The 16,313-nt window shown below is 39.3% G+C and overlaps 1 protein-coding gene across 2 annotated transcripts in view; it reads left to right on the forward strand.

Moving 5' to 3' along the window:
- The window catches only part of cntln (centlein), a 112,081-nt gene that overhangs the window by 57,581 nt on the left and 38,187 nt on the right, over positions 1–16,313 (forward strand). For both annotated transcript variants that reach the window (XM_014476186.2, XM_023333206.1), the window contains 6 exons: positions 131–648; positions 3,209–3,290; positions 4,962–5,025; positions 6,088–6,356; positions 11,058–11,276; positions 13,561–13,658. In XM_014476186.2, coding sequence (XP_014331672.2) covers positions 131–648; positions 3,209–3,290; positions 4,962–5,025; positions 6,088–6,356; positions 11,058–11,276; positions 13,561–13,658 — 1,250 coding nt within the window. The remainder of the gene's footprint in view (positions 1–130; positions 649–3,208; positions 3,291–4,961; positions 5,026–6,087; positions 6,357–11,057; positions 11,277–13,560; positions 13,659–16,313) is intronic.

A 16,313-nucleotide genomic window follows, 5' to 3' on the forward strand; every position in this document is an offset into this window, starting at 1 on the left:
CTAAATGTTTTGTATTTAATTTTTCATAATATCTAGAAAATATTAAAATACAAATTTGAGTTTTGAAACGTAGAGAGTGTTTGTCTTGGAGAACGGGTCGGTTCCATGTTAATGTGTTTGGTTCTTCCAGATGAAGTATTTGGAGCAGAGGTTGGTGCTGATGGAGGAGCAGACAGCGGCGCTGAAGGAAGAGAGGCAGCAGCTGCTTCAGGCCAACGAAGACCTGGCCCACAACTGCCGACGACTCCAAGCCTCCGTCGACTATCTGAGGCACCAGGAAGCTGACCGGGAGGAAGAGGCCCGGGTCCGTGATGAGCAGCACCGTGGCAAGGTCACGACTCTGGAATCCCGCCTGGCCGCGGCTCAGAAAGAAATCGCCAGGCTCAACAATCACCTGCTGAAGCTGAGGCAGGAGCTGGGTATCGCCAGAGCAGCCAGAGACTTCTACAGGAACCGAGCAGCAGGCCCAGCGCGGCCAACCGGGACCGCCAACAACATCAGCTCCAAGGTCAGACCGAAGACAACCTGGCACAGAGGCCTTCCACGCCTGCGCCGCCACCCAACAGTCAGCTCCAATCAAGCCATCAGCTGGCACGGCCGTAACCTCAGCCCCACTAAGGACGAGTGGGAGGACATGAGCGCAGATAGGTAATGATTCCCCTCTCTGTCCCCCTCATTATTTTCAGTCGGTTTGAGCCGAGAGCACGGGCCTTCCGAACGGTGGGGATACGGCATCAAGGGGGACAACGTGCATATGCAAAAACCGTAAGCAAACGGCTGATTGAATTTCATTGTCTGTCTAGTTGGTATTCAGAAGCCAAAAACAAGAATGTGAGCAAGAATGATAGAGAGAAGGAGAGAGGAGGGAGAGCCTACTGTCAGATCCTTTGAAATATCCTGGGACGACTTGCTCGGAGCTTATTGACTGAAATTTGCATGCAGAATTAGCCACCTCTCTGCGCAGAGCTGAACCCGTGCCAGAAAAGCCCAGGGATAAGGGGCCGCCGAAGCCTCCACACCTTCCAGTGATGCCATTTTCATGCACTAGTCACGCTACCCCGAAATTGACAGTTTGGCAGTTTGATTTAATTTACTGGTTCTTTGCATATTTACAAACCCCCCCTGACAGCACTAAGGATCCCCCTGCAAGGACCCCCTCCCACACACACCCACACACACATGCGGAGGCTTACCCCACCTTGTGTGTAGTTATGTTGGTTATCTCGTGGCATGTCGGTGTGTGTGTGTCCTCTCCTCTCTGCTCGCCTTAATTCTGTTGGATAAATTTTAAATGACCCAACTCGGATCAGTACCAGATGTCTACAAGATGCTTAACAGCCTCTAAATTAACAACTATCGACAGTAATTATTTCATGTATGTTTTATGCAAAAATAAGCCGTTTCCTGAACGCCTCTGCCTTTCCGTCCGTCCCGCTCGCTCACCACCTCTTCACCGGCTAATTCATCACGCCGTAATCCTCCCCAGCTCTATCCGCACGAGGCCATTTAACGGCGACTGGGTGCACCGACGCCCAGCCTGCCTAATACCCCTCCATGTGGCTAATAAGCGGCGGTCAAATAAATGCTTTACCTGAGAGGAGCATCTAAGCGGATTTATGAACAAGGGTGTTTAAACCGATATGTTGTCTTACTTAAGGCACCTGTCAACCGATTTGATACTTTAAAGCCTTTGGCCTTTCAGATGTTACAGGAATCCTCTTTTCAGACATGTTGCTCTGTGTCGTCTAATGGAGATGTCAGGCCTAGAGAGACTCGCAAAAATATGAAAACCTTCTTAATTTTTGTTGTATTTTGTCACTTTGAAACGGCAAACTACGGCATATTTAATACGGCTGTTCCGATAAAACCTTTTCACTTCCGATACGATACCGTCAAGCAGCATATATTGTGCTCAATATCAATCGATAATACCTCTGATATAATGTTCAATATATAGAATGTTCATTATACTCCAATCCAGAACCGAATATAATCCAATACTCCTTTTTTTTTTTACTGATATCGGGTCGATTTCAGATATCGGTATCGGATCCAGACACCCATAGTATTTAACTCAGATTGTGGTAGGGGCTGCTTTGTGGCACTCTGGCCTTGCTGCAAGAAAGTCCTGGGTTCAAATCCCAGCCTGCGTTTTCTCTGCATGGAGTTTGTATGTTCTCCTTGTGTTTCCCTCCGGGTACTCCAGCTTCCTCCTGTTTTCCAAAAACATGACTGTTAGGTTGATTCATCTACAAACTGTCCTTTGGTCTGAGTGTGTTTCAAGGTTATTTTTGAGTTTTTCATTATAGTTTAGTTTTCTTTCATTGTGCCTTTTTGTTTCTCTAATTCAGTTAGTTTTAGTTAGTTTTTAGAGCGTTTGCTAGTTTGTATTAGTTACATATTGTTTAGTTTTAGTTTAGTTTTTAATAGTTATAGTAGTAGTTTTAATTTTTTCTGACTTTGGTTTGTTTTTTTGTCAGTTTTTTATACAATTAAGCATCAGAATAATCGATTACTATTAATTAATTGTTAGCTGCAGCTCTAATTTGTAATGACTAACTGTGAGTCAGTGTGTTTCTGCTCCAAAGTTGGTGGTTCTTTCTCAAATTAATGCCACTTTGGTTTAACTGGTAGTGATCAGTAATCCTCAACAAGTCCCCGGTCCTCACCAGACGGGATTTAACCCCCCAGCCATGTCATCCCCCAGTTAGAGCATCTACTCAGTGCTCTTTACCTCTGCTGCTGCTCCCAGGCCCCACCTTAATAAACCCGCCAGCGTAAATGTCACTGGCTTCCACCTTCACGTCAAAGGTCACTGTCAATAGACCTGTGTGTGTGTGTGTGTGTGTTTCGTGAAGCCCTCACTGTGCGTCTATCAGATGCAAGTTTGCTGCTCTCCGCTCATCCATGCCTCTCACACACGTCTGTCACACTCGGAGAGCTAATGAAGGCCACAGCCACTCTCATACATGTTGATGCATTCACCAGCAGCATCAGACATCGCAGCTTTTTGCTTAATTTACGCCCACATTTACACTTCCAGCTCAGAAATTGGAGGGGACATTGATTTTCTGTTGGATGGAGGGGGTAGGAATGCACATATTTTTGCTTGATGTCAACTAAATCAACCATAAAAGGTAAATTGGATTTTTTTTTGTCCAGTGGTGGTACTCTGAGAACCAGTAATCAACTTTACCTTTCTCTACAGTGACAGTGTTGAGGAGTACTCGGATAGTCTGAACGGGGAGTCCTCTGGGACTGAGCTTCACACTCGGCAAACTCATGGAAAGGTTGGTCCTCATTCATATTTTTTTTCTATTTCTTCCTTCTTTTTTATTTAAAGCTCAAATTTCCAGTCAGATTAGATCACTGGATTTGCTTCCTGTGCTTGGCTGCATCTGCAAGTGAATCGTTCTAATTATATTTATATTGAGTCCGTGTTGGGTGATAAATCGATTTTATCGATTAATCAAATTTTCTGTTTTTGAAGATCCAATTTTTTGAAAAACTGGATTTTTTTTTTCCACCATTGCCTCCCTTATCCTACCATCGTGTTTGACAAACATGTTTTACAGCTTCAGGTTAAATCACAGAACAAAAGATGAATGAAAGCCATTTTTTTTAAAAAAGGTGAAAAGCCAATTATTTTTTAAAAAGGTTAAAACAAATGGATTAAAATCGTAAATCAAGTTTGGGTAAAAAAAAAAAAGAAAAAATATTTCAGGCATTTATTTTTTGCAATTTTGATGATTCTGGCTCACAGAGAATGGAAACCCAAAATTTGTGTCTTGGAAAAGTAGAATATCTAATGAGATAAGTTTAAAAAATAATTTTTTAACCAGAAATTTCAGGCTTGAGAAAAATATCCATTTCTATTCATTTCTTGGGTGGGGCTCCTTTTACATGAAATACTGTATCAACACGGCGTGGCATCGATTCACATCGACCATCGAGGTATTTAAGTGTGAACTGTTCATACTTTATTACACAGAATGTGATTCTCTATTATACAGTCATATGAACATCTGCAGTCCAGATCAGTCCTAATTATTGAACAAAGTCAGCAAATTGAGCGTTATTTTCCCACATAAACACAGTAGTTTAACATGGAGAGGGGGACGAAAAGTTTGCCAGGGAGGTTGATAAGAAGGGCCAGACGGCTGAGAACAAAATGATGTGATTTTCCTCACACAGTTGCGACAGTGAGAACTGATTTCGTCAGTTTGGCTTCAGTGTAGACCTCCCAAAGCTGCAACAGCAGTTGATCAACTCCATGCTGTCTGGATGTTTTCATATGAAGCATGTTCAGATATCAGATCAAAACAATAATCTGATTTAAGGTGTTTTTTTTTTCACCTCTATTAAACTCATGAAGAGGCAGTTGAAAGCGGTGCCTGCAGTGTATAACCTGAGCTGTCAGGACTCGTCTTTCCTGATCCTTTCATTTTCCCGTCAACCCTTCCATCCTCATTGCTCTGACAGCCCAGGTCCCCACACAACACGCTGCGCCACAAACCAAACACCTCGTTTCCCCGCTCTGATCAAACCTGCCTCTGATTAAATGCTACCTGGCTCGTTTGATGTCATTACAAACTGTTTTGCATTGGGAGGTGTCACACACACTTGCATGCACATAATTATTTTTTTTGCTTGTAAATGACGACACACTCGTAGTCTTGGTGGCGTGGGATGAATAGAATCCCTCAGACGGTGATTGAACAAAGCAAGCAGCTGTCAGAGCTGATCTCCACGCTCAGAGTCAAGGACTGTAGGAGTTTGTTGAACATGTTCAGGTGAATTATTTAGGCGCAGGATGATTTGTCTTGTTGTGTTAAGCTGAGCAGAATGTGTGATCACAGTGTCACCGCGATCCCCATGTCAGCCAACCAAAGCTTGTCAACTGTTGTGTTCCATTAAACGACGTTTTATCGCCACGCTCACCGACTTTCTTCTTCTTCTAGTCCTACAGGCGGTCGATAAACTTCAGCACAGATGCACCAGCGACTGGATCCAAGAGAAAACAAGGTTAGCACAAGTTTTCACACCCAGAGCAACTAAAATACAGTTACAGTATCTCACAGAAGTATTCAAGTCGTTTACGTTTTCCACATTTTGTCATGTTACAGCCACAATTTTCAACATGCGTAGATGTGAAATGGAAATAAAAGGATTGGCAAGTAAAAATCAGAGCAGTTATTAATCTAATACCTCTAAATTATAGCAGAACAATAATAAATAACAGTATATATCACAGTAAGCACATGATTAATATCAATCGATAATGCATCTGATAAAATGACAGATATTCAATATATAGAATATTCACTGAACTCCAGTCCAGATGTTCAGACTTGAATAGAAATTCAGCTTCATTGAAAGACGGTTTTACAATATAGTGACTCAAATGGGCTGAACACAAAAGCATGCCACACTTTTCAGATTTTCACTTTCCTTTTAAAAAGTGTTTGGAAAATATTTTATTTCACTTTTCTGTTGATCAGTTTTTTCCTCTCAACTCTTTCAGTAGTTATAAATCAGAAGTGTAAATCATTCTAGCAGTTAAATATATCTGAGTTTTTACATGTGCACATCAAGTTTACTATAATTAATTAAAACTAACAAAAACTGAAATTCAGATAAATCCTTTGTTAACTGAGATAAATGAAAACATAATAATAGAGGAAAAACTATGACTAACTGGAACTATGTTGTGTGTTTATAAAACTAGCTAAAATGTATTGAAATTACAAACATAATTACATCACAATGCTTTGACCTTTTTGAATTCTTCACCTGTAAATTTTACCAAAATATGAAAAAACTAAAAACTAAAGCTTAACTAAAATAAATTGTTTAATTAATCAAAACTAGCAAACAAATTCTAAAAACTACCTAAAACTAATTTAATTAGACAAACAAAAAGTAAAAGCTAAATAAAACTGAACTACAATGAAAAAGCCAAAACTATAAAGCACATACATGTCTATATGCGCCTGTAAACTCCCAGCCGGAGCGTCTAAAAACAGATTCCTGAGTTTTTCCGCTCACGTCACCTCTGAGGCAGCTGCATGTTCTCCCTCCTGTTAGATGATAAACAGCAGGAGCCCTGGGAGCGAGGGACAAGAGGGGAGAAACGGAGGTGGAGGAGGAAGAAGAGGCTGACGAAGACCCAGCACTGCTCCTCCTCCTCTCTGCAGCAGCGCGTCGAGTCTCTGCAGCGCCACATAGACATCCTGCAAAGTGCCAGGAAGGATGCTCTGCTTGCAGCTAGAGAGCTGCAAGAGGCCAATGAAGTGATCAAGGTGCAGCTCTGCGCGCTCACTGTGCAGCTCAACAGCAGCAAGCAGCTCACACAGGTAACATAGGAGTAAACTGGAAAAGCTGCTTTGGAAATATTTCACTTTTTGTTTGTTTTTTTTTGGGGGGGGTGAACATTTTTAATGAGACAGCTGACAGCCCTGCTCTCTTCTGTGGAGGTTACAACCACAGAGCAGAGGAGAACAGCAAGCAAGACAAGTTTAGTTTTACACAAGTGTTTCTCAGAAAAATAAGAGAGCAGAGGAAAAGAAGATGTGTTATGGGTTCAGAGTTTTTAGTCCCAACAGTTTCTACATACAGTATCTCAGGTTTTCAGAACTGAGGAGCTTAGAAAGTAAATGCCGCCTGGCGTCGTTTGATTCTGAAGAGGTGTCAGGAAACCCAGCAACTGACCAGCAACTCTGAAGGCTGTTTAGGCCCGAAACCATTTGGTGCTTCATAGAACATCAACAATATTTCAAGATCTTTGCTTTTACAACATGGAGTTCAACACGTTGATCTAAATATGTTGCCATTTTCCTTTTAGCCTAAACATCCATAAGAACTCATAATTATTTCAAAAATGATCTTTATTATATTTGTCTATTATGGAAAAACCATGTGCCCAGTTACATTCATCCAGCCTAATTCTAATAGAGATGAGCTAACTGTTTTCTACAGGTGAGCTTCACTCACCTGTCGAGTTATTTAGTGGTTAGTCAGTCTGATAGGAAACAAACCGCGCACACCAACATGCCGACAGAAACAGACATTTACCTGATAGACAGTATATTCCTGTAGTGTGAATATCTACAAACACCAACTGGACGTATAATTAGAGACTAGGCTGTGTGTGTTTTTGTAAAGTTACAATTCGGTGGACTCGTACACACAAGTCAGAGTGCAGCTCTCCCAACGCTGCCACCCAGGAAGTGGCCCTAGTGCACCCACCAGGCCCCTGATTGCTGAAACCCAGCGAGACCTTAGACTCAGACACAGCAGTGGAGGCACACACATGCCCCCCCGCACGCGCGCACACACAAAGGGGAGTGAATGAGTGGACAGAGGGGGAATTGCTGTCTTCCTGTTTGTTTCCTCTCTCCTCCTGCAGTATTAATGCCACTCCACCAGAGAAAGTTGGAGCCGACCGGCTGGTCAAAGCCGGGTCTTGTTGCCCTCTCTGAAAAGGCCAAGAGGTGATAGACTTTGGACTTGTTCCAGCCGGTCCTGGCCAACTCTCCAACTAAAACTCTGCTTGTAATTGGCTTAGGACAGGCTCCACAGGGGCCATCATGTGATAGGTAGCATGGCAGCTTCCCAGAGACTTGTTTGTGTTGCTCTGTCTCCTGATCCTTCAGCCATTCTGTCCTCTTCGCTTCTTTTCCTGCCTCACTGCCTTATAAAGTCATACACTGTTGTCTTGTGTCTTCCATTATTTTTTCTTTCCAGGTAGTTCTTCCAGCTCACACATTTAAAAAGCTTAAACTGGATACTACTATGAGTGTTTAAATAGTAGTTTTAGTGGTAGAATCCCATCCTGAGGGTTTTTCTGCATGAAGTTTGCATGTTTTCCATGCAGGGAAACATGGAGACAAACATCCGTGCACACTCACACCTACAGACAATTAACCTAACAGCTGTGTTTTTGACCTGTTGGATAAAGAAGAGGTAGGTGATGTGGGCTTAAAGTTTTATCATCATATTTTGTGGGAGTATTGTTATAACAATAAAAGTGTCGATAAGAACTATTTCTTAGTACTTTTTTTAGAAAAGTGGATGGCAGAGCAATCTTTGCCCCATGAACAAATGCAACTTTAAAAAAACATTTAAAGTTGTATTTAAATGTTGTATTTCTAATGTTCTTCTTTAGGACACCAGTCACATAAAAAAGTGTGAATAAACTATAGTTAATCATATTTTCAAATTTAATGGTATGTCTTGATTGGACAAACAATAGAGAAAAATTATAAAACACAATTTTAGTAAAAAAAACAAAACAAACATTAATTGAAATTTATTGTGACAATAATAAATGAAATTCTTATGAATTTATAGTTACACATAAGAAATGTGTAACAATAAATGATAAACGATAAACAATACCTAAGAGGAAACCCACGCATGCATTGGGAGAACATCATGCAAACTCCATGTAGGAAGACCCTGGACTATTTACGCTTACTCAATTACAATTGCTTGAGTAACTTTGTTTTTTTAAATGTACTTTTAGGAGTATTTTTACTATGCTGTACTTTTTACTTTTGAGTAGTTTTATTTTGAAGTATCTCCACTTTTACCTAAAACTTCTGGATTTTCAACCCACTGAATGAAAAACAAAAATTCACCAGACACACACCTGCAGTTTTTGTTAAAGTTTCATAAAATTTTTATTGAAAGAAACTGATTTGGAAACATTTTATTTTGCCTGATTTTATTTTTGTTATTTATATGAATTATTGTCATTTTGGTCCTTAAAATACCAAAATTTCTTCTTAACTTTATATTTTGGTCTGTCTGATTATGTTATTTTAAATGATTAAATGATTGATAATTTGATCAGTAACTCAGTACTTGAGTAAACTTTTTACCAAATACTTTTTTACTCTTACTTGAGTAAAAATATGTTGAAGTAGTGCTACTCTTTGTTGAGTATAATTTTTGGGTCCTTTGTCCAGGACCGTCTTCCAGCAGCACTGCTCACTGCTCCACTGTGTGTTTCTGCAAGTATTCAGATTATTTATCCGGTCGCTGTTGATTCCAGTGATTCCATAAGGTTGAGAGAAAGGAGCGCTACAGATAGAGGAGTCCTCTCCTCCCTGTATGTCCGTCTGTGTCAGTGTCATTTCTCACCAGTGCTGAAAATGGCCTGTGAAATCAAAGCTTGTCTTACAGGAAGTGTCATCAATGCCTCTCTTAATTCGTGCTCTGCTGCCACTGGGGCCATATCCCCACTTTTTATTCCCTGCTCCTCTCCCCCATGCTCCCAGAGGAGGCGGCATGTGTGCCTTCAGCAGAGCAGAGGAAACCTAAAACAAGAGGGATTCTATTAAAAGGTGTCAGCCAGCAACCAGATATCAATAACCTCCATGTATGCAGAGCAGAGAGCAAACCCTTGGGAATCTGTGGTTTCATTCGTGTGTGTTGGCTCACTGTGTTTTCCAGCTTTGCTTTACACGGTCAGAAGTATTTCCATGTATCATGTCTCCTATTTGTGCCATTAAGCATTTTTCATGTTTGACACAATACCATATCAGTTAATCATTGCAATATTGAGCCAAAGTTGCAGTGATGTGATTATAGGTCGTATTTCCTAATAAGGAAGACAGGAACTCACTTTAATATTTGCCACAAATGTGTGGTTTATCTTGATCTCTTTAGAACCATTGATACACTAAGTTGTACCTGATCAAATGGTAGCATTATTATTAATTAATGTAAACTCAGTTGTTCAAATGCAGAACTAATACTATTATATTATAGTGGACAGTCCAACAGTTCAGGCTCATGCAGCTTGTGCATTTGTAACAACGATGGTGTTAAAAGATTATTATGTCAACAATCCACATTTATTCTAATTGTTTAGCATAATTTAAACTTATTAGTTGCAATTTTTTCTTCCAGGAAGTTACAATGTTTTTATTTTAATTACACATACCTAAAATCTAAAAGAGAAGTCACAATAATAAACCACACGATAATATGATGGGTGTTACTTAGTTACCACGATAAACACACTGTAACATGTGATACTTCAGAGTTTTCTGCAAGGCTTGTATGCTATTACGCAAGTAACTTGCATAATAGCTAACCAAGTTACTTACTTGACAACTAATTTCCTAATTACCAACTAAAAAGGTTAAAAACAACTTTCTCACTTACTTGAAACCAAAACATATGTACTTAATAACTAAGTTACCCCAATTATTTTCCTACCTGCTTACTCACAGCTAACTTACTTTAACTTGTTTACTGACATAATAACTTACTAATGTGCTTTCCAACTCACTAGTATGTGTACTGACTAGTTTACACAATTAACTACCAACATAGTTACTAACCTAATAACTTATTCACTACCTAATAATACAATTAACTATTTCACCCACTGACCCACTGATCGTGTAATAATGACTACCTTACAAATCTTTTTAGTTTAGAACTAGCTTACTAACATTTTTACTGACTTTCTAACTTCAGTTTGTCGTCTTGTGGTGTCTGCAAAATACTTAGACGTATTTGCAACCTTTCATCCGAATAAAAAAACTTCACATTTACAGTCAACTGTTTTATTTACTAAAAATTGACAGGAAAATCTGGGAATTTGAGTCTAGAAAGTGATGGAATTTTATAAGTAAAAAATGTGTTGTAAACCTATAGAAAAATGTAACTGATTAAGTTAATTTGCTCTCAAGTGAATAGATATACAGTGTTGTGGACATGTCATAAATCTTAATATACATGATTATTAATTTAAATGCTTATAGTTTTGTTTGCACACAATGTTCTGTGGATGTATATGCCCTCGCCCTACAGCATCACTGCAGGTAATAGGATACAGTTTCCTTCATTAGCTCAGTCTGTTATTGTTGGTCGGATCATGCAACAATACGTTGCAGCTCGTTATCGCACTTCAATTCCCTCCACGCCAAAACAGAAATAAATATTTCCATGTTTTTTTACGAGTAGGCCCGACTTCAACTTTTATTTGTTTTGTCACCGCCATGACTAGCTCACCAATCCTGTTGTGGTTAACTCTGCAGAAGCTGACCTCTGACCTGGCTGGTGTGGAGCAGCAGAAAAAGGTTTTGGAGATGGAGTTGGAGCAGTGGAAGCGGATTACGCTCCCCCCAAAAGCTGCACCTTCACCAGCAGCACCACCCACTGCACCAGCAAACACTGAGTGTTCCTGTCAGGGCAGAACCGGACCGGCCCTCCAGTCCCTGGAGGCGGAGGTCAAGCAGCTTCAAGTCAAACTTAAGGTCAGGGCTTATTGAGTTAATCATCTACCGTCATTCTCCACCTTGCTGTGCATGCTTCTTAGGATAAATCTCTTAATAGGATGATAGCATTAAATAATGTGTTCATTTCTAATTTTTTGCTCTGTGGGGCATGAATGAATAAAGTGTAAAAATGTCAAATCCGTTTGTGTAATTTTAAAGGAAACCTGCATTGATATCTGCATTCTAAACAATTAAATGTTAAAATGAGTCCTGTCAATCGATTACAAAATGTAGTCAGATTAATCTCAATCTACCACTGGGATTTATCTAGATTAACTGCTATTCTTACCTTTGTTCAAATGTATAAATGTACATTGTCAAAAATGTTTAAGATTGTCTCAAACCAAGCATCTCAGTTTTCCAGATATATTGTCATCTCCCTAAAATAACAGTCCAAGTCACTTTTTGTCCAAAAGTCATTTTAGCAACAAAAAAAAAATCAACCCCTTTTTATTGCCAGAAAAGGATTCAGGCAAAAAAAATTAAAATCTCTTTTGGCTAAAAATTTGTTAGGCTGTTATTTTAGGAAGTTGACAATATTCGGGAAAGTTTAAAAGAAGGTAGTTTGTTTCAAACGTGATCAAGAAATGTTAACTGAAACTGATTGTGTTTCAGTGTTGCATTAAGCAGGCTACATGCTACCTTGGTTTTTTCCAAATGTTCATCACAATGTTTCTTGTTTTATTTTGCTTTGTTTTTGTTTTTTTCTTCTTCAGAGAATTTTTGGCACTAGTGGACTTTATTGTTCCTTTATCAATTAAGGAAGCAAACCTGGGATTCAAACCTGTGATGTCTGCATCTGGGTGCATAACCTCTGTGTACGCGGCGTCCGTACACAGAGGTTATTCTCACTGTGGCATTTTTTTAAAGAGAAATAATTCTGCTTAGCACATCAGACTCTCCTAGCTCATCTTTTCACTCGGCTTTGCGACTCTACATTGTTGAATGCTGTACATGATCGTGTAAATTGCTTCTGTGGACTAAAAGTATCCCTCTGCAGGAAAGACTTTTAGGTCAAAAGTGATAATGTGATTCATCTGGATTTTGTCATATTAATGTGTTAAACTTTTTAGATTAATCGCATTCATTAACATTGACATCCCTAGTTAAAATATGTGTATTTCTTTACTATTCTTGTGGCCATTTTAACTGCAGCCCTGTTCCGCAGCCCAGCAGTGCAGGATTAAACATGCATTTTTAGTTGAGGAAAAAAATTCTCAGATTTCATCAAATATCAATTTCTGAGGCACTTTAACATTTCACTGAAAGCCTCAAAGTCCTTGAAGCTTCTGCAAGAAACTCTGTCAAGGTTTTAGTTTTCAGATCATGCAAGAAGAAAAAAAAAGCACAAAGTTTTCCGCCTTTTTAATTTACACACTGCATCACCTGAAATTGCATGTGATTTCAACATGAATTAGCATTTCATACCAATTGATCTTATTTCAGAGTAACTGTCAGAAAGTTGAGAAATGGAGGGTAACAGTGGCGACGCGCCCTGCATGGCGGGGAAGGAGGTGCGAGCGGTGCCGCGACATTATCACCCTCTCCGCAGCCCGCTCATCAGTGTCACCGAGCAGATTGCTGCTGTCGGTGCACACGTCTCAGGAAGTCATGGCAGGTGACACCTTAACAGAGAGGGAGGCGACGGAGGCGCATGTTTAACAACAGCCTGCAGTGGAGACAGTGGCCTTCAAACCAAGAGTTCATCATTTTTATAAGCTGACATCATGACATCCTTTGTTTTGTAGGCACAAGTGGTTAACACTAGGGCTACAACTGATGATTGATCTATTGATTAGTTTGACGATTAATCGATGAAAATTTGACCAATTATGCAGATTTTTCGTTTAAACCTTTTTATACAATATTAGAAATACCTTAAAATGTGCAAATGATTAAATGATTCAATTCCTATTTTTTAACTTTAATTTTATGGCCTAAAATTTAGTAACAGCATTCCTTTAGTGAACGCTTCTTCATTTGCAGCATCTGCAGCTAAAAAAATACTTTAACATACAGCGAGGTATGATTTAGGATGTAAAATCAAGACATGTTTATGTTTTACACGTGCCTTTTTTTTTTATTAGTATTGAAGGGGTGGGTTATTTTTTCCACTTTATAAAATTTATTTTTCTCTTTAACCTCTTTTAGCACCTTCTTGCCTTCCACTGTTTCCATAATGAGAAGACATGCTGTGCTTGACCCGCCATCAGCCGGGCTGAAACACATTAACAAACGCTCGTACTGTGTGCCCTCTCCCCAGAGCTCGAACGCTGAAGTCACAAAGCAGATGGTGGCTAACAAAGCCCTGCGCGGACAGCTCCAGGAGAAGGAGGACAAGCTCAGCCAGCTGCAGGACAAGTTAGTTACACACCTTTGTCTTAATTAGTGCTGCTTGTCCTCTTCGTGATCCCGTTTGTTGTTGTTGCTCTGCTATGCACCTTTTTTTTTTCTTGCACCTCTTTGTCTCTCCATCCCTCTGTCTGTGTGTCTTAATGCATTCTGTGCAGCTCTCATCTGCTGTGTTTGATTCCACCATGTGGCGAGCCTCTCTCTGCTGCAGCTTCATCAGCAACTCAAAGAAAACAGGGTGTGATGTTAATATGGGCAGCTAAAGATAACAGCGCACAAAGAGTAGTACCCCTTAAACTTTTTCTGTGTTTTGTTGCATTAAACTTATGTCACATTGTGTTGTGAAGTGGAACGAAAAATTTGCATGATTTAGACTCTGACCAGCTTTTCTGTCTCTCTGTCACCACCCAGTTTCACTGTGTCAACGGTTTATTCAGCGTGTTAGGCTCAGAAAAGTCTCTTCATCCACTTGTTCAGTCTGGATCGAACTTTATTTTATTAATTTTTTTTGCTTGGTAAGGTTTGTTTTCACAATGCGCTTTTTAGACTACAATTTTTAAACAAATCCACACAGCTGAGGGTCATTGCTCCCATTGGACAGAAATGACGGGGGCGGGACAGAGCAGCCACACAGAGCTGGGCAAAGTATCCAAACATTTTACTGACGGAAGAGTAGCACTACTTCAACATGTTTTTACTCAACTAAGAGTAAAAAGTAATTGTTCAAGAAATTACTCAAATAAGAATAAAATATTTGGTAAAAAGACTACTGAAGTACAAAACATTCATCATTTGACATTTCTAAAATACTTAAATATAAAGTTGTGTGAAAATTTTTGTATTTTAAATATCTAAATACGAAAATGAATTATTTTACTCAAAATATTTTATATAAATAACACAACAAAACTATGCAAAGAAAACATTTTCCAGTTTTAAAAAATAAAACCTATGAAACATTAAGAGAAACTGCAGGTTTGTGTCTGGTGATTTCTTTCTAAACAAGTTTGTTCTTCATTCAGTGAAGTCACTCACAGTGAGTAACTTCAGTAAGAGAAGTGATACTTCATAAGAAAGTTAAAAGTAAAAAGTACCTTTTTCCAATAGATTACTCAAGTAAATGTAACTATTTTCTACCCAACTCTAATTTTTTTGGTAAAAGCAAACTTTGGAAGTCCTGCTTGCTGCATTTCTGTTGTGCATATTTGTGGCAGAACTTTGAATATCGAGCAGCTCATACATTTTACAACATGATATTTCTCATTTTGGAATGGCAGCAGTAAACGCTGCTGCAAGCTGAATGAGACGAGGTGCTCTGCCTGTTCTGACCCACAACATGCTGGTAGCAGCATCGCTAAGCAGAAAATGGGAGATCAGGTACGATTTCTGTACATGCAGTAGCAGCGAAAGCAACAACGAACAGCTCGTTTTCACCTCAGGAAGTCGAAAGATGTACATTTCCTGTTGTTGGCTCACATCGAGGCCGGTCGGTGTCCACGGCAGGAAGCAAACTCTGATCCACTTAACCTGACTAGCAACTGCCTTCAGGATTAGTATATTGCCAATTCAAACTTTCTCTACCCATTAAGAAACGTCTAACACTTGTTGTGAAAGTACATTTATTTCAGCATTTATAAACAAATACACAGCATATAGAATTGTTAATTTGTGAGTTATTTGGCCTGAATAAACATTGAGAGCGTTGGTCTTTGAAGTCATTAACTGCATCAATTTACAGCTTATTATGTACAAATCATCATTAATGAATGATGCTTTCAGGGTTAATTAACTGTTAATAATAGTAACAGTTATTTAGTAACTAAATAAGGTGTAGTTACTATAAAGTACTGCCTCATTTTGCCCTGTAAAAACATAATTCATTGTGTTTGCTGGCCCAAACATGAAAGCAAGAGATAAAATTCTGCTCTCAGAGTAGCTTCGTTTCCACTGACCGTAAAATGGCGCAAATTGGAATTCAGAAAATATGAGCTTAATGGGAACACAGCAATTTTGAAAAAAACACAACAATTTTTTCATTAGGATGAGGTGGTTTCTCAGCCATGTTGAAATTTGTATATTTCTTAAAGCTGTTGTATATAGTTTGCATACAGCAGCAACACATTTCTTTATAGCCACTGGCCTCTTTGAAACACTGTGCAGCCGGCTCCACCAGAGCTCTAACAGCATCACACATCATCAACAATGGAGTTTGCCATTCTAAAGTGTGGAACCCACAGCTTTTCTGTAAAATCACTGAAAACAATTTCTTGCACCAACGCATGAATAAGACGCCGATATACGCTGATATACGCTAGAGCCATGGCTGAATTATGAATATATCTCATGCTTATATCTGTTGCCACCAGGATTTTTAATGACTTAATGCATTAACCGACTTATTCACGTATGATTTTGATTTAATTTCTTATTTAATGGAAACACAGGAATTGCGAAATTGTGGCTTTTTTTTGTTTTTTTTACATTAGTGGAATATTGAAAACACCGGTTTTCTGCACATTTCGGTTTTGGCTTTTGCCAGTGAAATTCCTGGATACTTGCAGGGCTGAGAAATCATGATCATTCTGCTAAAACGATTGACGCATTTCCTCCTGGCACCGTTCAGGATTAAACTCATACCAAGCAGCTCTGTGCACTGCAAAAACC

Source organism: Xiphophorus maculatus, chromosome 5 (assembly GCF_002775205.1).
Source record: "Xiphophorus maculatus strain JP 163 A chromosome 5, X_maculatus-5.0-male, whole genome shotgun sequence".
Lineage (NCBI taxonomy): Eukaryota > Metazoa > Chordata > Actinopteri > Cyprinodontiformes > Poeciliidae > Xiphophorus > Xiphophorus maculatus.